General features: G+C 54.3%; 1 protein-coding gene across 1 annotated transcript in view; it reads right to left on the bottom strand.

Moving 5' to 3' along the window:
* ITGA9 (integrin subunit alpha 9) overlaps positions 1–26443 on the bottom strand; it is a 67314-nt gene that overhangs the window by 4207 nt on the left and 36664 nt on the right. The window contains exons 16-23 of the mRNA XM_078608868.1: positions 26101–26265; positions 24617–24693; positions 21217–21364; positions 12357–12458; positions 6889–6968; positions 5821–5910; positions 5430–5541; positions 993–1100 (exon numbers count right to left, since the gene is read on the bottom strand). Of these exons, the coding sequence (XP_078464994.1) occupies positions 993–1100; positions 5430–5541; positions 5821–5910; positions 6889–6968; positions 12357–12458; positions 21217–21364; positions 24617–24693; positions 26101–26265 (882 nt within the window). The remainder of the gene's footprint in view (positions 1–992; positions 1101–5429; positions 5542–5820; positions 5911–6888; positions 6969–12356; positions 12459–21216; positions 21365–24616; positions 24694–26100; positions 26266–26443) is intronic.

Raw genomic sequence — 26443 nt, 5'->3', positions numbered from 1 at the left:
GTGCAATTGCAACCATCAGGATCACCAACGGAGTGGAGCTCTTCACATTTCTCATCTGAGTGCAAGGGTTACTCAGTTTTTTTCTCGTATTTGTTTAGAATTGTTACAGGGCCCTGTGGGATACATGCTTTTGGCAAAGCTTTCTCACAGAGGCTATCCATATGAGTTGTAAAAATCGGCCTTCTGCGTTTAAAATGCACATCTGCTCATTGTGTTTAACGAACACAGACTGCACTACACGTACCGTAGCACTGAATTTGTTTTTCTGAGTTTGTATTCTGATCCGTCACCTGACACCGCAACTGTGCGCATGCCGCACGCTCCGAAGTCTAAAGACGCAGCCTCGCCACGGCCCCTCGGAGCACCTGGAGCAGCACTGACGCAGGGGGCCATCACTCCGCCAGCGACCTGCCCCCTTCATCATCCACGCCGCCGCCCCACCTCCTTAGCCCACGGAGCCAAAACGCGACACGCGGCATCGCTCGCCGGTCTCTCTCGCGCCGGAAGATCGCCGCGAATCCAAACGGCGCGCTGGCACGCCGCTCCCACGCCGCTCCCACGCCGGTGACGGCCCGACGCCTCCTCGTGCGGCGAGAGGGAGCAAGCGAGCGCACGCGGTGCCGCTGCGTAGGGTGTCGCAGGGAATCGGCTACGCTGCGCTAGGAACCTCTTCGGGAACCGGTTGTTCGAAGAAGCTCTCAGCATGTGGTGCGAAACGTCAGACATCGTGCCAAACGACACTAAAACTAAAAAGGATGAAGCTATTAAACACGTGGTATGACCCGAACACGCGTCGCAGAGCGTGCGTGGGCAGCTGGGAGCCGGAAGTCGCGTGTGCAGGGACACCGCTGCGTGTGTGTGTGTGCGTACGTGGCCTCGAAGTGCACCTCGCCAGGCACGAGCGCCATGGCGACGCCGCCGCTTCGTGGCGAGCGATGGCTGTTGTTGCGTACGCGTGCGTGCGACGGGTTGATGAGTGTTGAGGCGAGCACCTTGATGTGCCGCACGTGGAAGAGCTCCGGCCCATCCTCCGTCAGGACGTTGGGGATGAGGATCTCGACGCTGGAGCTGGGCAGGGGGCTCGGCCCGAAGTTGATCACCTGCGTGTGCCGGAGAATCGACGATCAGATACACACGTAACCACTTACATACAGGCACGTCGCTGTATACAAACGCACGCACAAATAAACACATACCCACCCAGACATACACGTACGTACATAGGAACACAAATACAAAGATCTCCATTTAGCCCGAGTGAAGCAGGTGAAAACCCTAACTGGCTCGGATTCCATTCACGGCTGATTTTAGCCATGGTTGGGAATCAAACTCAGGCATCTGAGTTTGTAGCATACATCGCAGTTCCCCGTGACTTATACAACAACAACAAGAACAGTGACGCAGTGAAGTCTCACCGAGACTAAACACTTTTCACTGGGGTCTGTAATGGGATACTTAATTGTATGAAGTATTATTTTATGTTTTTATCATCATTAAGCCGGGCCTTCAACCATTCATCAGATTATTCTTAATACCACACGGTGAGTATTTAAAGACGTACATGGCAGAAAGAGCGCAGTATTAGTCTGTTAAATGTAGCATGAAGAGTATCCCAGTACATCCCCTGCTCAGCATAATGATATTTATAAACATCAATAAACACGCACAACAAAAACGCCAAATCAAAGGAGCAGAGAAAAAAAGAATCGGCTTGGTGCAGGAAACGTGGACCAGAGTCAGCGGATTTTATGGCGGAGTGCCACGACCCCCTCCCCCACAACCTCCCACCAGACTGACACACACCCTGCGCCACGAGACAAAGCTTCCCCGTATAGCCTACATAAGCTATTGGGACAAGTACTGGTAAAGAGCAGCTGTGAAGGCCGTCACGGTGGCATGAGGTTGTGCTTTGGCCGGCCTGACCACCTTTGTCTCTACAATGCTGAAACGCCAGGTACTCATTTAAGGTTGAGTCGACCTTTTGGTGTGGGCTCGGGTTACTTTCTTCACTGTATTGTGTTCTTATTGCCCCTCACGTACCTCTATAATGCCAGTGGTGTCATAGCATGGGCCAAAGTAATTGGATTCTAATTCCTCACGTCAAATGAGCAAGGTTGGCTACGTGCCGTGCGAAAGAAGTTCAACATACGTACAGGATCAGAACTGGTTCAGATAATCGTTTCTGTGGCCGGGAATCGAATTCGGATCACCAGGTTCATAGCACAGTACGGTGACCACTCTGCGCTGGCTCTCCACTCCGCACGTGCATGCACCAGAACAAAGACTAACAGACAAGCGGTGGTGGGCGAACGACAGCGGCAGTAGCAGCGACAGCACTGACATCGTTCCGCGCTAGACAGGTGGAGACTCGGTGAAACACTTAGCGACCACCTCCCGCAGGAAACACCCGTGGGAGATGTGTCGCGTTCCTGCGAGCTGGCGCATGTCCACAGCGAGCAGCCCACGCCAAAGACAGCGGCGGTGCCGGCCCCCGCGTCTGGGCCGCTCCGGCCACTTTCCGGCTGCCAGGGCCCGGCCCTTGGCTCCGAGGGGCCCAGAGCGTGCGAGCAACCCGCGTAGATTTTGGTGAGCGCCTGGTGGCGTGGTGGTGGCGTGGTGGTGGTGTGGTGGTGGTGGCGTGGTGGTGGCGTGGTGGTGGCGTGGTGGCGTGGTGGTGGTGGCGTGGTGGCGTGGTGGTGGCATGCTGGTGGCGTGGTGGCGTGGTGGTGGCGTGGTGGTGGTGGCGTGGTGGTGGCGTGGTGGTGGTGGCGTGGTGGTGGTGGCGTGGTGGCGTGGTGGCGTGGTGGCGGCGTGGTGGTGGCGTGGTGGTGGCGTAGTGGCGTGGTGGTGGCGTGGTGGTGGTGTGGTGGTGGCGTGGTGGCGTGGTGGTGGCGTGGTGGCGTGGTGGTGGTCGCGTGGTGGCGTGGTGGCGTGGTGGTGGTGGCGTGGTGGCGTGGTGGTGGCGTGGTGGTGGTCGCGTGGTGGCGTGGTGGTGGTGGCGTGGTGGCGTGGTGGTGGCGTGGTGGTGGTGGCGTGGTGGCGTGGTGGCGTGGTGGTGGCGTGGTGGCGTGGTGGTGGCGTGGTAGCGTGGTGGTGGTCGCGTGGTGGCGTGGTGGCGTGGTGGTGGCGTGGTGGTGGCATGGTGGTGGCGTGGTGGCGTGGTGGCGTGGTGGTGGCGTGGTGGTGGCGTGGTGGCGTGGTAGTGGTCGCGTGGTGGCGTGGTGGTGGTGGCGTGGTGGCGTGGTGGTGGCGTGGTGGTGGTGGCGTGGTGGCGTGGTGGTGGCGTGGTGGTGGTGGCGTGGTGGTGGCGTGGTGGTGGCGTGGTGGCGTGGTGGTGGTGGCGTGGTGGCGTGGTGGTGGTGGCGTGGTGGCATGGTGGTGGCATGCTGGTGGCGTGGTGGCGTGGTGGTGGCGTGGTGGCGTGGTGGTGGTGGCGTGGTGGCGTGGTGGTGGCATGCTGGTGGCGTGGTGGCGTGGTGGTGGCGTGGTGGTGGTGGCGTGGTGGTGGCGTGGTGGTGGTGGCGTGGTGGTGGTGGCGTGGTGGTGGTGGCGTGGTGGCGTGGTGGCGGCGTGGTGGTGGCGTGGTGGTGGCGTAGTGGCGTGGTGGTGGCGTGGTGGTGGTGTGGTGGTGGCGTGGTGGCGTGGTGGCGTGGTGGTGGTCGCGTGGTGGCGTGGTGGCGTGGTGGTGGTGGCGTGGTGGCGTGGTGGTGGCGTGGTGGTGGTCGCGTGGTGGCGTGGTGGTGGTGGCGTGGTGGCGTGGTGGTGGCGTGGTGGTGGTGGCGTGGTGGCGTGGTGGTGGCGTGGTGGTGGCGTGGTGGTGGCGTGGTGGCGTGGTGGTGGCGTGGTAGCGTGGTGGTGGTCGCGTGGTGGCGTGGTGGTGGCGTGGTGGTGGCATGGTGGTGGCGTGGTGGCGTGGTGGTGGCGTGGTGGTGGCGTGGTGGTGGCGTGGTGGCGTGGTAGTGGTCGCATAGTGGCGTGGTGGTGGTGGCGTGGTGGCGTGGAGGTGGCGTGGTGGTGGTGGCGTGGTGGCGTGGTGGTGGCGTGGTGGCGTGGTGGCGTGGTGGTGGTGGCGTGGTGGCGTGGTGGTGGTCGCGTGGTGGCGTGGTGGTGGTGGCGTGGTGGCGTGGTGGTGGCATGCTGGTGGCGTGGTGGCGTGGTGGTGGCGTGGTGGTGGCGTGGTGGTGGCGTGGTGGTGGCGTGGTGGTGGTGGCGTGGTGGTGGTGGCGTGGTGGTGGTGGCGTGGTGGCGTGGTGGCGGCGTGGTGGTGGCGTGGTGGTGGCGTAGTGGCGTGGTGGTGGCGTGGTGGCGTGGTGGTGGCGTGGTGGCGTGGTGGTGGCGTGGTGGCGTGGTGGTGGTCGCGTGGTGGCGTGGTGGCGTGGTGGTGGTGTGGTGGTGGTGGCATGGTGGCGTGGTGGTGGCGTGGTGGTGGTCGCGTGGTGGCGTGGTGGTGGTGGCGTGGTGGTGGCGTGGTGGTGGTGGCGTGGTGGCGTGGTGGCGTGGTGGTGGCGTGGTGGTGGCGTGGTGGCGTGGTGGTGGCGTGGTAGCGTGGTGGTGGTCGCGTGGTGGCGTGGTGGTGGCGTGGTGGTGGCATGGTGGTGGCGTGGTGGCGTGGTGGTGGCGTGGTGGTGGCGTGGTGGTGGCGTGGTGGCGTGGTAGTGGTCGCGTGGTGGCGTGGTGGTGGTGGCGTGGTGGCGTGGTGGTGGCGTGGTGGTGGTGGCGTGGTGGCGTGGTGGTGGCGTGGTGGCGTGGTGGTGGCGTGGTGGTGGCGTGGTGGTGGCGTGGTGGCGTGGTGGTGGTCGCGTGGTGGCGGTCGCGTGGTGGCGGTCGCGTGGTGGCGTGGTGGTGGTGGCGTGGTGGCATGGTGGTGGTGGCATGGTGGCGTGGTGGTGGCGTGGTGGCGGTGGCGTGGTGGTGGCGTGGTGGCGTTCGTGCAAGCCGAACCGAGCCACAGACCAAAGCGCAGGAGGCCATTTCAAACCGGTTATCTAAATATTTGAAATCTGGCGAATATTAATGTTTGTGTAATACACAACATTGCCAGTCTTTGCACGAACTGAGGTTGAGCAGTGTGAAAATATATTAAATGTTTATGAACGATGCAGGCGTGGGCTCGTGTTAATGTCTTAGCTCTATTGTGTTCTTATTTCCCCTATCTCCATGATGCCAGCAGCGTCATATCGTGGAACAAAGTCATTCCTGCCCTGAACTCTATCAGGAAGCGATACACCACCTTGTTGGAGGATAGCAGTCTCAGAAGACGTCTCACTGAGGTCCCTTCAACAGTCGGCGTCTATGTCCACGTGAGGGGCACAACCCGCCCTGTGCCCGGCAATGAGTGTCGCAGACTAAACCACCCCGTGGCCACCCGGGCACCTCCACCATTCATCAAACGAAAACAATATGCAGGGGAGGGGGGTATGGGGCAGAACCTGGAGGGAGAAGTTGATCCACTGGTAGAGGCAGTCGGCGTTGTCGAGTCGCACGAACTGGCTGCTGTTGGTGGCCTCTCCTCCGTACACGAACGAGGGTGGATTCACCGTCCTGGTAGAGCGGAGAGGCAGAGCTCACCGCCTCGCTCACCGCCTCGCTCACCGCACTCACACACTCACCAGATGCACTCGCCGTGCTCACTCGCACCACGTGCACTCGCACCACGTGCACTCACGCTCTCCCGCCGTGCTCACGCACACACCGTGTACCACACTCCCAAGAGAGGGCATCCCCTTCTCAAGGCCTGCACGGCATCCCCAGGCCCAACACGCATCCCCAACACGCGGCCCCCAGACGTGGGTACCGTGGGGGAAACGCGACGCTCCCTACCCCTTCATGGTCGTGTCCACCTGGAGCCGCAGTGGCACGCGCAGCACCAGGTCGTTGTCCCCCAGCATGGAGGCGTGCTCGGGGCTGGCGCTGCGTCCACACACGCGCGCCGCGCAAACACCGCGTCTCAGTAGCGGCACAAGTCGCTGTTCGCGGTAGAATCGTCACCGAGCGGCCGGCGGCAGAAACAGAAACGTTGATGGGGTCGAGGGGGGGGCAAGTGGTTGCCGAGCAGCGGTAATAACGTGAGGGGGGGGGGGGCTTGGTGCACTCGTGAGAACACAGACAAATGGAAAGAGTCTTTATCTAAACCACGTGAGAGCCCGAGTCTCTCGTTTCAAGGGAGAATCCGGCTACCAAAGGTGGATATTGAAAAAGCACAATAGCAAACAAACAAGAAACAATACAATAGATGTAAGACATTGAGAGACAAAAATGCGTTCTGGTGCCGCACACATCGTTGATTTAGTGCTACAGTCATTTTTGTATTTCTCATGATTTTATTAGCATTGTGCCATCAGCATAATTGCATGAGATCGAGCTTCAAGTTTATTTTGTTTAAACAGGTGACAACTCAGGAGACCGGCATGGTCTCATTTGCAATTGACCTGTGGTACTAATCTTCCAGGAGGGGGGAACGATTGCTATGTGTATAATCCCAATTGAGTGTTTGGCCGGCCACGCGGGTGACATCATCCAACCAGTGCAACGTCGCCTGCCAGAGGCACAGTTGAGAGAGGACTGTGTCCAGAACTTCCAAGGATGTGTGAACTCATCACATTCCTCACACTTGCTCAAGGACAAGAACAGACCGTTGGGGCAAGTGCTGTTAGCGAGCACCTATGAAGACCGCCACAGCACACGAGGAGGTGGGTGGCCAGCACCACACCTGTCCGTCTTCGTCTCCCCAGTGATGATGCTTACACATTGCACCAGGTACTCATTATTTAATGATGAGGGGTGGTCTAGGACCGGTTCAAATGTTTACCACTGTTTTTGGCCATGAGCACCCAGACACACACAGGCACACAAGCTGGCATCTAAACCCGCACTGCTGTGGGGACGCACCTTCTCGCTTGCAGGGTGAACTCTAAGGGGCCCTCGCTCCCCGTGAGTTGTGTCGTGTCGAACACCACGCTGAATTCTCGCTGTGGCGGCGGAGCACAGGGCGAGGGAGTGGGGAGGCGTGTAAGAGGGGCAGAGGAGTAAAGTGCGTTACACGGTGAAGACAACAAGACCCGGGGCGCTGCGCCCCTCCACCTCCGCTCGTGCACTCGTCCCGGTCCTTCTGGCCATCCGCTGCTGGATGAGGGCCCTCTGCGCCATGCGGCTTCGTGGGCGTTACAAGACCACACTTCACCACGCTGGTCAGTGCGGGTTGGTGACGGTGGGGAACACAGATGTTGGAGCATAGTACAATACAACAACGGTTTTTGTTCACTTTCCACCGCTGTTAAAATAGCCTCTATCACCAGCTGCTAAATGCCACTAAATCCACAAAATATTCATGGCCATCAGTGTTTATATCTTTAATAATTTCACTGTACAATGGCCCCAAATCACCGTGGTAACGTGTTGCGCAATTTGCTTGAGGAAAAGCACGGCAACTGTGCCAAGTGCCCCCGCGCACGGAGAATGTTTTTAATTATTTGATGAATCTGGAAGTCGAGAATGAAAACCTTGCCACCCAGACTCCACTCCCTTCTGTGTGGGGAGGAGAGGGGGGAGTGAGGTTGGCTTTGGCGCGAGGCCTGTGTAGTCAGTTCTTTTTGTTGTAGTCAGCTCTCTCTCCCCGCACATTTTGTTTTGTTTATATGAAAAAATAAAAACGTGTAATCGTGCCAGCACTGTACTTGGGAGTCACACTGTCGAATACTTTATTGCACAAACGTAGAAAATATTGTTTTGCCGCTTTTAATAAAAAGCGCCGCTACCTTTGGCTCAAGAGCACGTGCGCGCAGGTTTAATAAAAACACTTTTGCTGAAAGCAAACACTTGTCTCAATGAAATGTAAAAAGAAAACTCCAACGATTTATGGTAACGATTGAAGACAAAAATCCCGGCGCTTATTTGAGATTGTTTGCTTTTAAAGCGAGTCGTTTTGCGAGAATGTGCGTCGGTGGAGCGGCATCATCTCATCACGCCACGACACTTCCCGGCTTCCAGAAGTGTGTGATGTGCACGCCGCTTCGGCGTGGCGCATCCCCACCACCCACTCTTTAGAGCCACATGCCTGCTGCTCGAGCTAAAGCAACAACACAAACCAGGAGCCCCATCGTGGCGAGAGGAATATGTCACAATGCTGGACAGGTGGAGAACTGCGCTCGTAAATGCATTGTCTCGAGTGGTGTCGTATTAATAGTATGATGATGCAACTGGCTATCAAAGTCCCGTGAAGATTGACAGAGTTCCCTCAACAATCCTGGGACAACCAAGCCAGGTGGCAACCCGAGTGGTGCGCGACAGGTACGACAGTGGCGCAGAAGTGACACCACTGCCGTGCCACGGTCGTACGGTGGAAAATCTTTTTCTCAACACCAAAGCTTCAAACTTGTGGCATGCAGAATGCAATCGACTGCCGAGGTGTGTATCTGCGGCCCTATTGTTGTCATATCATGTAAAAAAAATACAAAGTTAACTTGGAACTTAACCATTAAGTCCTGATGAGAAAATTACACTTTCATGTGATTTAAATTCCATAAATGTTTTGATTAAAATCAGGCCAAAAATGTGTACTGGCCCCTATGGGACGATGATCCATCCACGCACACAACAGTAATTTATAATTTGTGCTAAATTTAGAAAGTTTTTAAAATAGTAAAATGTGGGTTGCGGAGCCCGAAAGCCATGCACCACTTCCTGGAATATACACACCGTCTCTTCGCTTTAAATCACCACTGTTTTCCTAAGCGGAGCTGCAATTACATATTTTTCTCAAACGTGAGAGAGCGAGGTTTATTTTTAATGCTTTTCTGACTCTCGTTGAGAAAACACACCGGCACAAGAGGGGCAGGGTTTCAGAAAAGAGAACTGAAAAAAACAGCACATTACATAAATGACTACACAAGAAAAATAAAGTTAAATTCAAAACAGCTTGAGCTGCCTGAGCCGAAGATAAAATATCACCTTAAAGACACAAATGGCCGGCTTGTTTGTATAAGAACCACATATTTTTACTTTTAACGGCAGAGGGCATGAAAACTGGACAGCGGCTACAATGGGATTGGATTTTTTGTTTTACAATCTACACATTTCAGGGAGGGCTGCAAGCTGTATTTAATGTAATTCGCCGGTCTAGGGTTGACGGTTTTATTCAATATTAAATTATTTACTTGAGCAGAAACCTTAAAGAAAACTCTATAAGATTAACAACTTGACTTAGGGTAAATTGTTACAATTAATGGCAGATGTTAGAAAGGTATTTCCAAGGCTTGTGTGGCAAAGGGGGCTGACGTTCAACAGGAAGAGTGATGCAGCACTCTTATTATTACTGAAAACACGTGGCTTGGAACACGGCCAGCATTAAGGGAGGGTTGGTGGATCACATGGAGATCACATGCGGGAAACCCAAACTTGCTGGGCTATGAGGTGGAGGCGTTGAGATGGTAGTAGAGCAGTCAGGTTTTTGATCTCTGATTCTGATTTGTCAATGCCATCACGCCATCTCTCCTCATACACGTGGGTTTTCTCTGGTAACTTCCACGAGCACGAAAACACACGCACACACAGAAATACCCAAACATCGCAGGCAGGCAGGCAAGCGACAGGACTCTCTTATAAATGAGTCCTGAGACTCATTTAGGCTTTCGAGAATACACAAAGGAGCGTAGAAATCACCATCAACCGCAACTCAGTGGGAATTTGCGTCGTCAAAAATTAAACCATTGGGGCTGGAACACGCAGCCTCCGAGTGAAGCGCCACATTCCCCAGCGCTCGTGCCGTGAGACGCTATCGCCGCTTGCGGTTCTCTTCATGAGCGCGGAGTTGGGGGGGGGCGCCGTCTCACCGGCAGTGGTCACGGCGCCACGCAGGGGACGTCTATTAGGGCAGCGCCAGGCCGACGGGTGCCCCCCCCTCCCCCCCATGTCTTCGCTATAACCGTTCAGGGTGATTGCTCAGTCAATACACCACCATAAACTAGAAACTATTTTATTTTAAACTATATTTATTTCACTAGGTAAGGCCTACTGAGCTACGTAGCTCTTTTTCAGAAGCGACCTGGCCACAACGAAGTGCCTGATCACGTGGAAACTTATAGCAACCAAATACTCTAAACGCGCGTTTCTAAATGTGGAGCGAAAAACCGGAGGACCCGCAGAAAAATACACACGACCACGGGGAGAGAGACACGCAAACTCCAAATATACAGGCGTCAGGGTCAGGATCATGTCTGCATTAACCACAGTACTTGTGGTTAGAATTCAAACAAAAAAACGTACTCTGCTACTCTTTGGTTTTTTCGGTAAAGTCACGTAGGTGAAAAATAATAATAATAAAAAATGAAAATAACTACATTTTTTTTATTTTTTTATTCTTTCACCTACGTGACTTTACCGAAAGAACCAAAGAGTATGGATCCTTGCAGTCACGAAAACTTCAAATCTAGAATCTTGACACTTGTTTTGTTGCCAGAAAAAAGGGAAAACCTATTCTCAAAAATCAGTAACTTATTCACTGATGTTTTCATCCGCTGCCATATATAACAGGATAACGTTTTCAAAGATTGGATAATAAATTACACTGAGAATTCTCGACTGTCTCATGGCAAGTTACAATTCAACTATTCACGGATTAACCTCCTGAGGTGTATGGTGCATTCATCGCATTGCGGGAATCAATCTTTTTCAATTGATTAATTCGCAACTCTTCCGCCACTATAGATGATTCCACACGCAACACGAGGTAAATAGCAATCAATGATTGGATCTAATGGCAACCTCGGCTCGTGACAATTCATTGAATCATGTGGGGAAGGGGCTGGGGGAAGAGGGGGGGTCATTACAAACCCGCAGAGCTGCACCACCAAGTCAGAGAGTGGCTCAGGGTGAGGCGGGAGCTCGTGGGGAACACAACGTGCTCAGGAAACACGAATCCCCTCGGGAGCCGTGTGAGTGTGTGTGTGTGGGGAGCGGTGGTGCAACGGTGAGCGCGCAATGCTACGAACCTGGCGACCCGAGTTAAATTTTCGCTCACGGCCAATACCATTGACAATTATCTAAACCGGTTCTGGACCTCCCCTAGGTCGACTCAGCCTCAAAATTAGTACCTGGTGTGGTGTATAAACGTCGCCACTAGGGAGACAAAGGCTGGCCGGGTATGGTGCTGGCCACTCACCCCCTCATAGGTGCTTGCTAACAGAACTTGCCCCAACAGAACTTGCCCCAACAATCTGTTAAGGCTATACGGGGAGCTTTCTAGCTTTGTTTGAGTGTGTGTTGAGTGTGATTGAGTGGGTGTTTGTGTTGAGTGTGAGTGGGGAGGGAATATGACGGAATGAGAGGTGATTGAACGGCCGGTGACCTCCTGCCTTGACTAAAGGTAGGTAAAGGTGCAGCCCTGCAATATCTTGCTTGAGCCGATGCTGATGGAATGATCTCCCAAGAGAGGATATTCAAGGATATTTTGGCCTCTTCTTCCACATTAACCAGACTTCTTTGAAGAGGGGGGGGAGGACCCACACTTTATAATTCACCCCACCACACGCGACTGTGGCTGTACCCACTCACACCGCTGGATGGACAAAGCCCAGGGACTTAAGAAACTTGCACCATCGTTTCCACCGTGGGGCTGGGCAATCGAACTGAACCAGGGCCACCTCTGGACTGCGAGCCCTGCACGCCAACCGGGACACCGTGACGGCAGCGTCCCCCTCGCCTTGGGGAGGACGGTGACACCACCAGGAGCACCGTGGTGGCGAGGCGTGGGGACAAGCGCATGGGACGGCCGTCTCGGTTTTACACTTTTTTTTACTGTATTTTCGCGACCTAAATCTAACGGCTTTTGAGATATTAGATGCAAATCTCGCGGAGCCCCCGCTCTGAAGAGGCAGTCGATCGCATTTCATTTCCTTGTCGGGGTCCTCAGCCAAACGATCCCTTGCTGGACGCCTTCAAGGGATCGACACAAACGCCGGGGCGTGACGGTGGCACGATGTTAACTATCTCGCCTGGTATGCTGGAGGTCGTGAGTTTCAGCCTGACCCTGACACATGTATATTTGGAGTTTGCGTGTCTCTCTCCCCGTGGTCGTGTACATTTTTCTCCGGGTCCTCCGGTTTTTCCCTCCACATTCAGAATCAACATCATGTGTTGATTTGGCTGCTATACATTTCCACACGATAAGCAACTTCGTTAAGCTATCATTTGTGACCAGGCCACTTTTGAAAAAGAGCTACATAGCTCAGTGGACTTTACCTGGTAAAATAAAATAAAATTCCCCCACAGCACTCGCTCGCGCGTCTGGTGCCCGTCGGGAGTTCGGAAAACTCCCCGACTCGGGAGTGACCTCCACGTGCGTGCGAGGGGTGGGCAGTCACCTTGGTGCGCGCCTTCATGCAGGGGAACCTGATGCTGCACTTGAGAGAGTTTATCGGCTGATCCTCCTCCTGCTTCAGCTCACAGTTGACAGATTTCTCCTCCTGCGAGACACAAGGCAGACGATGCGGATTCACTGCATGACCACCACAGTCGTCCTTAAGACGCGCGGCCGTGAGCGTCCTAGATCAAACCTAGCGGCGGTGGCAATGGCGGCACCAAACACCGACCGTTGAGGCTTTGTTAGGTGGGCAGCACAGCGGAAGCGTAGCAAAATCAATCATTGTACTGTACTTCTATGCTCCCGCACCAACGCTCTTTCTGCCTTCGCCGAACCCGCACTGACCAGCGCTGTGAAGTATGGTCAAATACCCCCCCCCCCGTGTGCACCGTGGCGTGGAGAAGCCCTCACTCCTCATCCAGCAGTGGATTGACAAAATGGCTGCACTTGTGCACAGCTGTGACACAGCCACTCCCCAACAACGATCACTTGCTGCCGCCTCTCCTCTCTGTGCATTTCCTCCCGCAGCGAGTCCCTGCTTCTCGTCTCTCTTGCTGCTGCAGCTGCTGCTGCTATTATCGTCACAACTGGACGACGATAACCTGGCCCACTCGAGTATCAAAACAAACACCAGCAGCAAGACACTGGCCAAAGAAACCATGTCCCCTTTAAGTGCCGAACGTTGGATATTTTGAGAAGGATAATTCACCGACTAGGTCTGTTCACATCAAAGTTGCCGAGAAAGCTGCCAGCGGCTTCACTGGTGCGGCGAGCAGCAGCGGGACCATGTGGTTTGCGTGCTCGGCAAGGACGCGCGGTTAGCGGACAACTGAGAAGACGTTTGGATAAACAGGGAAATGTGAGTGTATGCACACCGCAGTCAGTCGGAGGGTGAGTGCAGCACAACCTCAACCGCCGCAGCAGCCACTGATGGACTTCCTGTGAAGGACGCATCATTATCAACGGACAGATAAGACGGACAGACGAATGGATGAACAGATGGACGGACGGATGGACAGAGCGCAAGGGCCCATTGCACAACAATGATTAGCGAACCCCTCAACAGAAGCGATCATTTCCGACAGTAACATGTTTACATTTGTAGCAACATATCGCTGACATCTCAAATCTAACTAAGTTTGACTTTAAATTGTTATTTTGTTGCATCATTTCCACGCGATCGCCGACTCACGCTCGCTCCCCGCCGCCGCGTCACGCTCACTCCTCCGCACGAGGCCCCGACGTACATATGTACGTATGAGCGGTGGCACAGCAGAGAGAGAGAGAAAACACAACTTAATGAACAAATGTAGTAATTAAGTGTGTTTTCTCTCTCTCTCTCTGTCCTTGTGTTGTCGCTCTAGTATTCCTTGCAGTCACGAAAGCTCCAAATCAAGTAAAACACTAACAAGTAAACTAACAAGTAAAACACAGGGAAATAGAGAGGGGCACGGACTCGTGTCTGTGAGGGTCTAGCGGCATGAGGTGAAGATGATGCGGCGTGTGCCAAGCCACTGGAGGTGGGGTCTGATACTGAACAATGTGCGCAGATCGTAGCGAATTTTATGAACAGCAACACCGCTTCATCAAAGTAATATTTCAACAGTTTAACTATTATTAAATATGTAATGCGGGCGAAAGCGACCTTCCGGATGTGACGTCACGAGGAGGCGGAGCCAGGTGACGTGGGTGAAAGGTAGGGGGTCCTTAAGCGGGTAAACCGGAAGGAGAAGGCAGTCGGGGTGTGAATGGAAAGGTGTGGGGCCACGCGGGCGTACGAGCCGAGGGGGCACCGTGAGAAGCGGGAGCCAACCCTGGGAACAGTAGGGAGCTACTGGGAGGTGTAAAGCTGCAGATAGAGATAGGCAGTAAGGCTGTGTGTGAGGAGCAGCGGGGTGGCTGCCAAGAGTCGCAGGAGCGACGAGAAGGCGAGACAGCACGAGGCTGTCAGAGCTGCAGCAGGAACAGCCAAGGGAGCTGTGTGAGAGTACAGCAGCGGAGCTGCTGTGGGGCTGCAAGAGCGACAAGAACAGCAGCGGGGCTGCTGATGTGGACTGGAGTGACATCGGAACCAGCACAGAGAGAATAAGAGAGACAGCCGTGTGGGAACGCAGTACGGACCGAATAAAGGACACTGAGCCAGAGATCGTGGTCAAGTCTTTTATTACACTGGGGTCAGAAGTGAAACGGCATGTCTAAGCAAGTAAGGAAGAAAATTCCCCCGGCGCCAGCATCGGCTTCTTCGTCCGACGACGACGAATTCCCTCCGACCACGGATTCTGCTGGGGTGGTGGAGGAGAGCCCTGCTGAGGCGAGCACGGGGACGGGCGTGGAAGATGTCGGCGCGATGGCGGGTCCGTCAACAACATCGGACGCTCACCAAAGATGGCAACAGGTGGCAGAACAACTGGAGACACTCAAGGACGTCCTGGCGCATCTATGTCACCTCGTTACGCCAAGGACGACGATGGAACGAGAAGGTGCTCCACGGGCCGCCACGTTGCCTGCCCTGCCGCCGCCATTGGCCACGCGGCAAGAAGACGCCGTCTTGCGCGCTCCGCGGCGCCAAACCGCCATCTTGGCCACGCCGCGGGCCGACGCCATTTTGAATTTGCCTCCAGAACAACCATCATTGGAAGACGGCGTAAAGAGGAGTCGGAGTCGCCACCTTACTACAGTTAAGGAATTCTCTATCGGGGGCGATTGGAGCGCTTTCGCCTGCCGATTTTTGGCGGCGGTTCGTTCAGCAAGATGGACCGATGCGGAGGCCTTGGAAGTGTTGCCGACTCTACTGGACGACGAATCTGTTCGATTTTTCCGTTCCATAACGGCCGATAAGAAGAAGACTTTATGTGGAGTTTTTGAGGAAATGGCCGACGCCTATGAGCCACCTGACGACGCGCATCGGCGATTCGCTCAACGACAACGAGCACCCGAAGAATCGCCCGTGGCGTTCAGGGGTGCGGTGTTGGAGCTGGCCATGGCAGCATATCCTGACACGCCACAGGATCTGCTCGAGCCTCTCATATTGGGAAAAATGCTGGAGCTGTCTCGGGATCTGGGGATCCCCATGCCTGTGTGTGGGCATGAGAAGCTCACGTCCCGGGCGGCAGCAAAGTGTCTGGATGCGCAGTTTAATCTCCGTCGCTGGAAGCAAGTGGCGGCATGGACGGGTGGGCCCGTCAAGGAAGGAGGCGCGATGGGGTGGGACCCCACAAGGGCGATCTATGTGCCGGATGAGCGGGGTCCACAGGAGCTGACGGCTGCCTCCTCTCCATGGTCGGGACGCGGAAGGCCGGGGCCGCGCGCTACGCCATCGGGACGGGGCCGCCGGGATGCAAGACCTGCGCTTCGGCGCAACGAGGCCGATTGCTTCCGCTGCGGCCGTAGGGGCCATTACGCCAAAGATTGCTGGGCCCGCTTCCCGGGTCCGCCGCAGCAGGAGCCCACAACACCGGACAAGCCGACCAAGGAACCTCCGAAACAGGCATGTCGGCACGCACCAGACACTCGGCAAGGCTTTACACCTCACCCACCACCCTTGTTGCGCGATCCTATTGTTGTTGTTAAAGAAAGGCCATCGACGGGGCCTTGTCATTCAGTTACGCAGTGGCGCAAATTGGCACGGAGAGTTGTCGCGGCCGCTACGGGTTCGTCCACTGTGCCGGGGTCCATACAAGGTGTGGACGTGCGCATTTTGGTCGACTCGGGAGCGTCTGCGACTATTATATCGGATGTCATTTTCCATCTGTTGGGCATTCCGCCGGGGGCTGTGCGTCCGGTTTATGGGTCTTGCGTCGCTGCGAACGGGGGTAGTATGGGTATCGTGGGCCAGGTGGATGCTAAGATATCTATAGGGGATGTGTCGGCTTCGGGCGTTGTGTTAATATCGAGATCTTTGGCGGTTCCTTGCTTACTAGGCACGGATTTTTTGGCTAAGATGCCCATTTTGATTAAAATCAATGAGAATTGTATTGAATTGCCGGGGGGCCGTCGAATCTCGTTTCTGCCGTCGCCCTGGGGGCGACCTGCTTCGGCCGTACAGGTGCAGGCGCTGTCCGTCGCATCTGTGGACATCCCACCTGGTTCACAGATGCTTATACCCTTGCGGTATCGGAAGCCCCTGCCCAATCGGCTAGGAGCACAAGGGGTCTTGTTGTCACCATCCGCCACGATAACAACGGGATTGGCGTTAGTTGGGGCACAGACCATCGTCCGGCCGGATCAATTACCGGTTTTACAGGTGCTTAATGCGGGGGTGGAAAACATTCGTGTTCCGGCCGGTACGGTTGTGGCACATGCCACTACGGCGTTTGCGACGCGCGATTGTCCGCATCGCCGAGGAGTGGTCGCTGGTGTTTCCGAGCCAAGGGGTTCGGATAATCGTTGGATCGCTACCTTGTGTGATGAAAATTCTTCCCTGTCCGTGGGGCAACGTGATGCGCTGCGTAAATTGTTGCTGACGTATTCGGATGTGTTCAGCTCCGACGATTTGGATTTGGGACGCACATCGTTACTTTCCCATCACATTGAGACGGGCGACGCTGCCCCTATTCGGTTAAATTCGCATCGGATGAGTCCAGCGGAGCGAGAACACGTTCGGGGGGCGGTGGAAGACATGTTGGCTGCGGACATTATATCGCCATCTAACAGCCCATGGGGCGCTCCTGTGGTCTTGGTTAAGAAAAAGGATGGCAACTTGCGATTTTGTGTCGATTTCCGGAAATTGAATAAGATATCGGTGGCAGATGCGTACCCCCTGCCGCGTATGGACGACTCCCTTGACGCATTGTCAGGGGCTAAGTTCTTTTCCACACTGGACCTCTCTTCGGGATTTTGGCAGCTTCCCCTTGACGAGTCCTCACGGGAGAAAACCGCATTCCGTACGCCGCAGGGGTTATTTCAATTCAACTGCCTCCCGATGGGATTGAATGCGGCCCCTGCTACATTTCAAAGATTGATGGAGCTCGTTTTGACGGGGTTGCAGTGGGAGACGTGTCTTATATATTTGGACGATATTATTGTGTTCAGCCGCACATTTGAGGAACATTTAACGCGGCTGGAGACAGTGTTCACGAGGATGCGCTCTGCCAATTTGAAATTCAAACCAAAGAAATGCCACCTACTGCAACGGTCCGTCCGTTATTTGGGGCACATTGTGAGTGCAGAGGGGGTGTCCACGGATCCGGAAAAGACGGCGTGTGTCCGGGATTGGCCGACTCCGGCCTCTGTGGGGGATGTTCGGCGCTTTTTGGGATTTGCCTCGTATTACCGAAGATTTGTGCCGGGGTTTGCGACGATTGCGAGGCCCTTGCATCTCCTTACGGGTAAAGGACGGAAATTTGTTTGGGGAGAGCCGGAAGAGGCGGCCTTTCGGAGTCTGCGTGATCTATTGGCTACGGCCCCGACATTGGATTATCCCGATTTTGATCGCCCTTTCATTCTTGATACGGACGCGAGTGACACAGGTATTGGGGCGGTATTATCACAGTCTAAAGGGGGCGTAGAGCGCGTCGTGGCGTATGGTAGCCGAGTCTTGTCGCCTGCGGAAACACGCTACTGTGTCACTCGTAGAGAACTTTTGGCGGTTGTTTTTTTCCTACGGCAATTTCGACCGTACCTTTACGGTCGTTCTTTTATTGTGCGTACGGATCATGCGGCCTTGCAATATGCACTTAAAATGGACCAGCCATCGGGACAGTGGGCACGTTGGTTGGACACGCTGCAGGAATTTTCCTTCCAAATTCAACATCGGAAGGGAGTGCGCCATGCGAACGCTGACGCACTTTCCAGATTACCAGGGCGCGCCCCTTGTAAATGTGCGTCGGGGACGCATAGGTGTTCGCCGATTCTGAACCCCCCTCAGCCGCTTTCGTTGGCCGTCGGGAAGTCGGATACTCCGATGGAACCGGGACCGACTGATGGGGTTTTGAATCTGCCGCGGTCTGTCTGGATTCGGGAACAGATGATGGACGAGTCGTTGTTGTCCATGCGGAAGCGGTCTATGAGGGACAATGGGAGTCCGAGTTCGGCTGTGGGGCCGCGAACCGCTCTCCGAGATGGTCTGCTTATGTGGCAAGAAAGGTTCCAGGAAAGCTGGCGTGTGGTGGTACCAACGTCCTTGCGATTTGAGTTGATTAGAACTCTCCATTGTGACACACTATTGCATTTAGGGGTGCAGAAGACCTTGTTGACGTTACAACGTCATTATTTTTGGCACGGCATGGCGACAGATGTCGTAGGGCACGTGCGCGCGTGCCCTGAATGCGCCCGGCGTAAGCCGCCTAAACATCCTTACGTGCCGCCTCTCCAGTCGATTCAGGTGTCTCGAGTCAATGAATTGGTGGCACTGGACATATTGGGACCCTTCCCACCATCGGCGAGGGGAAATAAATATTTGCTGGTAGGGGTTGAGTATCTCTCCCGTTGGCCGATGGCCTGGCCGTTGCCCGATCAGTCGGCCGCGGCCATCACCGACGCCTTTTTGTTTGGGTACATTATGGACAAGGGGGCGCCGGAGAGACTCCTCACAGACCAGGGCCGAAATTTCTCTTCTAAATTATTGGCTGAAGTGTGCGCAGGCCTTGGGACTAAGAAGATACGGACATCTCCATACCATCCGCAGACGGATGGTATGGTTGAGCGGCTGAACAGGACATTGTCTGCCATGCTTTGCCATACTGTGAGTGAACAGCAATCGGATTGGGATCTGCACATCCCCGGAGTGCTTTCGGCGTACAGGATGACGCCCCATGCGGCTACAGGGTATTCGCCGTTTTACCTTATGTATGGTCGGGAAAACGTGCCTCCGGTGGATGTGCAATTGGGTACTGGGGTGAAGGGACCTCGTAAACCACTCCCTGAATACATTCAGGACACGGTTCGCCGGGTTACGGAGGCGCAGGAAAACGCCCGCGTGGCTACGGCCAAAGCCCAGGCCCGGAACGAGCGGTATGCTCGGCGGTCTGAGGGGGAGTGCCCCTGGAAGGTGGGAGACCTGGCCTGGCTCCATTGCCCGCAGGTGCGGCCGGGGACCTCTCCTAAATTGCACAAACCTTGGCATGGTCCTGTGCGCCTCATTGAGGTTCCCAATCCACAGTCGGCGCGCGTTCAGTTTGGTTCTCGCCGTTGGTTTGTTCATACGTCGCGGTTGAAACCATATGTTGCTCCCCTACGTGATGCGTCATCTCCCAATGTTGCCTTGCCGGGGTCTGTTGCTGCCGACTCTCCCCTGCCTGCGTCCACTGATCTTGCTCGAGCGCCTGTCGTACCTGTTCCAGACAGGCCGACCGTGACACCGCGGGGGAGGAGTGGGCCTGTTCGGAGGGCGCCTGCCAGGGCTGCGGGACCTTCAAGCCCGGCGACCCTTCCGACCCCGCTGCAGGCGCATTCGCGGAATACGACCAAGACTGATTCGTCAGGGACACGAGATGTCGGTGGACTTCCAATCGCAGCAGGGGAATTACCCCCTGTCATTTCTCGTGTTCCATCGCGTCCCCGTTCTACAAGTGGGCCGCCGACCGTCCGGGACGGGCCGGCGACCCGCACTCGTTCCAAATCGCTTACGTTTCGTTGATTGTATGTTGTTATTGTTCTTGTTCTTGCCGTCGTATTTATCGCATGCTTTCGTACGTTCGTCGATGTTACTTGTGTGTTGTTCTTGTTGTTATATTGCATGCTTAGTGTCCTTTAAGGGGGAAGGTCGGTTCACCGCATTACGCTTTGGTGTTGTTCAGCCGAGGTCGGCTGGGTTTTTTCTATGGGGGAGGGTGGTGTAATGCGGGCGAAAGCGACCTTCCGGATGTGACGTCACGAGGAGGCGGAGCCAGGTGACGTGGGTGAAAGGTAGGGGGTCCTTAAGCGGGTAAACCGGAAGGAGAAGGCAGTCGGGGTGTGAATAGAAAGGTGTGGGGCCACGCGGGCGTACGAGCCGAGGGGGCACCGTGAGAAGCGGGAGCCAACCCTGGGAACAGTAGGGAGCTACTGGGAGGTGTAAAGCTGCAGATAGAGATAGGCAGTAAGGCTGTGTGTGAGGAGCAGCGGGGTGGCTGCCAAGAGTCGCAGGAGCGACGAGAAGGCGAGACAGCACGAGGCTGTCAGAGCTGCAGCAGGAACAGCCAAGGGAGCTGTGTGAGAGTACAGCAGCGGAGCTGCTGTGGGGCTGCAAGAGCGACAAGAACAGCAGCGGGGCTGCTGATGTGGACTGGAGTGACATCGGAACCAGCACAGAGAGAATAAGAGAGACAGCCGTGTGGGAACGCAGTACGGACCGAATAAAGGACACTGAGCCAGAGATCGTGGTCAAGTCTTTTATTACAAATATTTCATTAAGAACAACAATTAAAATGTTTAAGACTAACTTCCCCTGACTGTTTATACTACTCGTCTGGGTTTCTAGTTGTCCTTTACCCCGAGGGTTGGCGGCCCAGTCCCTGTTGGTGCCATGAACCAGGAGCGGCCACAGGCGGCCACAGGCGGCCACAGGCTGACACAGGCTGACACAGACTGACACAGACTTACACAGGCGGTCTCCATCACAGTGGCTGATGACGACTGAATTATTAATTGATTAATTGGTTGGTTGATTGAATTATGTGTAAACTAAAAGCTTGACGAGTTGGTCAGTTGCTTGAAATAGCAATTGATTAGTTGAAGGCTTGGTTCATTGACTGTTTGAATGATTGGATGAATAGTTTATTGCCTAATTGCTGAGTGATTGGTTTGAATGATCGATTGGTGTAATGAATGATTGACTCGACCAATGGATCAATGTTTCATTGTTCATTCGGCGAATAATTGGTGAACCGTATCACTTACTGAACAGTTGGCGGGTTAACCGACTTTCCGACAGGTTAACTCACCGGCTCCCAAACCTTGACGAAGAAGAGGGAGCTGGGGAAGGAGAGCGTGGTGGTGGCGTCGTACGCGTCGTCGCCCTCGTTCCTCACGGTCACGTTCAGTGACACCGTACGCCCATCCCCGATCACCAGCTCTTCCGTCTGGATGGCACTGAAAGTCGCATCGCAGCGTTATTGCCCTGCCACCAGCGCCCGCGTCTGTCTCCCGCTCCCGCCGACGAGGTAACCCACCCACGGCTCCGGGTGGGACCAGGCAGCAAGTTTAGAGGTAGTCACGCCATTACAAACATCATTTTACAACCTGTTGCCAGTCCATTGCTGGATGGGGACCTCCCCACGGTGTATTGGTCGTGGAAGTTGGTTGATCATTCTTCACCACAATGGTCAGTACGAGTTGGCGAAGGCGGGGAGCATAGACGTACAGTACAACAATATGTTATGCTGCACCACCCCTCTGCCGCCCACAACACAGCTTCACAAATCAGCTCAGCCCATCTCACATTGATGCGAGTAATGTCCACAAGATGCCCCGTGCTCCTGAGCCAGCGGTCTCCCACCTCTCTGGATGCATGGAACACTGAGCCCTCCAGAAACATTTGCAGACCACCATGCGGTAAAAACGTGGTGTTTTGTATAAAACATTGCGAACTGCACCGTATCCGGCGGTTAACGTCCCATGGCCTGGAGGAGCACTGGTGGTGCACGGAGCACAGGCTGGGAACCACCGCAGCAGCGCATGGACAAGTGGGTGGCGTGTCGCACACGAAGTAGCGAAGCCCAATCCCCATGCCTGCCTGGGTGGTGCACCAACACGCCCAAACCCCACCCACCCACCCACGTGGGACCTCACCGAGAGCATGTGCATCGCACCTAACGATGTGGCCTGCACGCCCCGGCCGTGTACCCGGCTCTGTTTGTGGAGTGGACACATTTACAACTTAAAAAGTTCATTTCGCCGCAGCGGTTTTCTTAAAAATTTGCCAACTAAATACTGGAAAAATAAATAGCGCAAACCCCGAAGTAACTACAATAAGCCAACACCGGGACTTCTAAAACAAATTGTCTTCGATGTGGGTTTGCAAACACGGAACACTGGTAAAGCCGCCGCAGGCGTGGCAATCAACGTGCCGCCGACATCTCCCCCCCCACCAGAGGTCTGACCCAAACGGCACGCGCCCTCCGCTCTGTGCCCGTCGCGGTTCACCCCACTCGGGGCGTTCACGTGCTCGCGCGCATCGCGCACGCACGCATCGCCCACGCGCGCATCGCCCACGCGCGCATCGCCCACGCGCGCATCGCCCACGCGTGCATCGCCCACGCGCGCATCGCCCACGCACGCATCACGCTCGCACGCATCGCCCACGCGCGCATCGCCCACGCGCAAACGCATCATGCACGCATCACTCATGCACGCACGCATCACTCATGCATCACTCATGCATCACTCATGCATCACTCATGCATCACTTATGCATCACTCATGCACGCATGCATCACTCATGCACGCATGCATCACTCATGCATCACTCATGCACGCATGCATCACTCATGCATCACTCATGCATCACTCATGCACGCACGCATCACTCACGCATCACTCACGCATCACTCACGCATCACTCACGCATCACTCACGCATCACTCACGCATCACTCATGCATCACTCATGCATCACTCATGCATCACTCATGCACGCATGCATCACTCATGCATCACTCATGCATCACTCATGCACGCATGCATCACTCATGCATCACTCATGCATCACTCATGCACGCATGCATCACGCATGCATCACTCATGCATCACTCATGCATCACTCATGCATCACTCATGCATCACTCATGCATCACTCATGCATCACTCATGCATCACTCATGCATCACTCATGCATAACGCATGCATCACTCATGCATCACGCATGCATCACTCACGCATCACTCATGCATCACTCATGCATCACTCATGCATCACTCATGCATCACGCATGCATCACTCATGCGTCACTCATGCGTCACTCATGCGTCACTCATGCGTCACTCATGCATCACTCACGCATCACTCATGCATCACGCATGCATCACTCATGCATCACTCATGCATCACTCATGCATCACTCATGCATCACTCATGCATCACGCATGCATCACTCATGCATCACTCATGCATCACTCATGCATCACTCATGCATCACTCATGCGTGCATTCCCAATGACTTACTGACGAAACCTGAAGCTGCTGCAGTCGCGCAAAAAAAGTCTCGCATCGCCGCGTGCGCTCGCGGTGAACGGTGAGTGTGCGAAGTACGCTCGCAGATCCCAAGAAAATGTCAGTTTCGTTCTAATCTGCCAGTATAGAGCCTCAAAACCCCCAAAAATGTGCTGCTACGGCAAAATAATCAGCCGCGGATTCACGCGGAGTGCTTAAAGGCGAGTTTGGAGCCAGCTGGCACAGAACTCGGCGAAAACCTGCGGTAAAGTCACCGGCCTCGTACAACCGAGAACACCGCTTTTTCTTAAACCAAACAAACGAATGGTAAAGATTTATGATGGAACGCGCCATTGGCTTCGTGCCGCGCATTCATTTATTAATTTACCGCGCTAAGTCGAGAGAAATAAATGCGCTCAATGCAAAACACGTTTTGTTGAAGCGTAGCACGAGAAGGGTTCAAGAGAGTTCATCTGATTTTCCCGTAGGCATGGTGGAAATTACAACTCATTTACATAGGTTGGTGAAATTACTTTGTTTACCTGTAGGAACTTCATGCGGGTGGCGCACTCGCTGCCGCTCAGGAGCAGCAGCGCCGGGAGCCACGAGCTTTGCCTCGTGATGCGAAAGGGGATCTGGACCAGTTAGGCGCCATGGTTGCGAGATGTTGACTACCTCGCCTGGTATACAGGAGGTCGTGGGTTCGATCCCGAACCTGACGCCTATATGTTTGGAGTTTGCATGTTCTCCTCGTGGGCGCTTAGATGTTTCTCCAGGTCCTCTGATTTTTCCCTCCACGTTTAAAAAAATGTGTTTAGAGTATTTGGCTGCAATACATTTCCACATGATAAGCCACTTCGTTGAGCTATCATTTGTGGCGAGGTCGCTTCTGAAATAGAGCTATACAGCTCAGTGGGCCTTACCTGGTAAAATAAAATTTGAATGAACATTAAAAAAATGTTTTAACGTTCATCGATGTCGCCGTCTCGGGCAAGTTTTTATTTTTAACATGTTGCTTTAACCACACCCATCTTTCACTTCCTCCACGTATAAAGTTCCCAGGAGAACCACTCCCATCAGATATAACGTTTTCCCAAGGCAGCAGGGAATAAGTAAACTGAACACTATGCACAGAGGGGGAGAGTGGTTCATTATTCGCTGCTAAAGAGAAGTTAACGGTCGCAACAACTCTCACCTTTTGCCGAACATCTTGGCCTCCAACTTCATGTCAGTGGCGCAATCCTCGTTGAAGCAATTCCTCTCGAACACGGTCTGCGAGTGTGCACACGGGAAATGTTTGAGAAATGGAAAATCGTACGCACGTTTGATTCGTCAATAGCACTATGACTTAAAAAATAAATAGATGATAAGTGACGTTTCGGGCAATGGCCCTTCTTCAGTCATTACCTGAAACGTCACTGTTTTTATATAAATATTTCAGACCGTGGTGTTATTATGTAGGCATGTGTTGAGTTAAATCTTGACTTAAAGCTTTCGTGACTGCAGGAATTCATATTCTTTGGTTCTTTCGGTAAAGCCACGTAGATAGAACAAATAATAAAATAATAACAATATCACGACGTTTCGATTGCAACACAAGCAATCGTCATCAGGTGAAAAATATAGCGGGAGAGCTGCTGAGAATATATGGTGGGAGCGCTGCTAAGTTATAAAGGTTTGAGATGGGTGTAGCCCAAGGGTCAGTGGGCGGGGCTAGAGATGAAATTTGCACAAACGAAGCTGTGGGGGTGGCCATTGTATTGTGAGAGATCAGGATGTCAATGTAAGAAACGTGCTTGTAAATGTAAACTCGGAGAGAGCTCGGAAAGAGCCATCACCACCTGGAGGTGGAAAAGGATGGCAAGCCGCCATTTGCGAACACAGCTAACGGTGGCTGTGTTAGTGAATGTAACTCAGAGAGTCGAAAACAACTGCTAACGTAGGTAGGTAGGGAGGGAACAACACAGCCAGTTATGACCTAAACTGGTTAATAACGTCTTTCCCATGATTGCTCAGTTTGTACCCATCTTCTCGGTTGAAATTGTGTCAGTGTTCATATATCTGGATGGCTTCATGAACGAATCTTTGCTGATAGCCAGTGGGCTTGCAGAGTACCCTCGTCCTGGCAAAATAAATTTCGTGTGTGAGCCCATAGCGTTCGCTCCACCAGCTTCGTCACAGGCCTGAAGCCTCGTGTTGAGCCTCAAGCACCACAGCCTCCGTGTATTGCAGTTGTCACGAAATTGATCGCTCGGCGCGGCGAATAAAAATGCCGCGTCTCTTGACAAGCCTGCAGGGCGCTTCTTGCCTGGGTTCAATGCCTGACTCGGGTCCCTTTCGACGTGAATCTTGAATGCCCTTCCGCTGTCTTCTGCAGAGTATGAGTGACGGTGCGAGTAAGTATGTGGGTGTTTGTGAGCGTGTGCAGTTTGTAGGTTCTCCCCTTGTTCTACACGGGTTGCCTCCAGGTTCTCCGGTTTCCTCCCATAGCTAAAGATGCCCCCATACAATGTGAACTCGATTCGGCCAAACATCCCAACGCTCAACTATGAAGATTACACAGAAAAGCAACATTGCGCTCAACTACGAAAACTTGGCAGGACCTTCCTGACAAAGAGTCTCGAGGCTCAGTGAAGTCACTGTTTTGGGTCGCCGTTTGGTCCCTCCTGCCCGCGGCACCTTGTTGCGCACGACGCTGCCGCGCCCGTCGTTCCAGCGCAGAATGGGCTCCAGCGAGGGGAATCTGGGCCGCCCGTTGGTGCTGCCCGCGTCGTCAACGTGGTGCTTGCCCAGCCAGTAGGACACCTCGAAAGCCAGCGGCGAGATTACGTCCCTCATGTCCCGCTGGCGGAATGAAAACCCACCGTGCCGCGAGCCACGTTACCACGGTGCAAGCGGATTCAGCAGCAGCATCGTGATATCATAATCATCGTCGTTATGACCATTGTGAACTACTTCATAAATGCTATAACTATTGCTATCATAATCTCTACTTTCATTATGCTTATCTTCATCAGAATAA

Source organism: Lampetra planeri, chromosome 31 (genome assembly GCF_965212315.1).
Source record: "Lampetra planeri chromosome 31, kcLamPlan1.2.h2, whole genome shotgun sequence".
Classification (NCBI taxonomy): Eukaryota; Metazoa; Chordata; class Hyperoartia; order Petromyzontiformes; family Petromyzontidae; genus Lampetra; species Lampetra planeri.
Note: the sequence above shows the minus strand (reverse complement) of the source record. Positions and strands in the feature narration are given on the sequence as shown.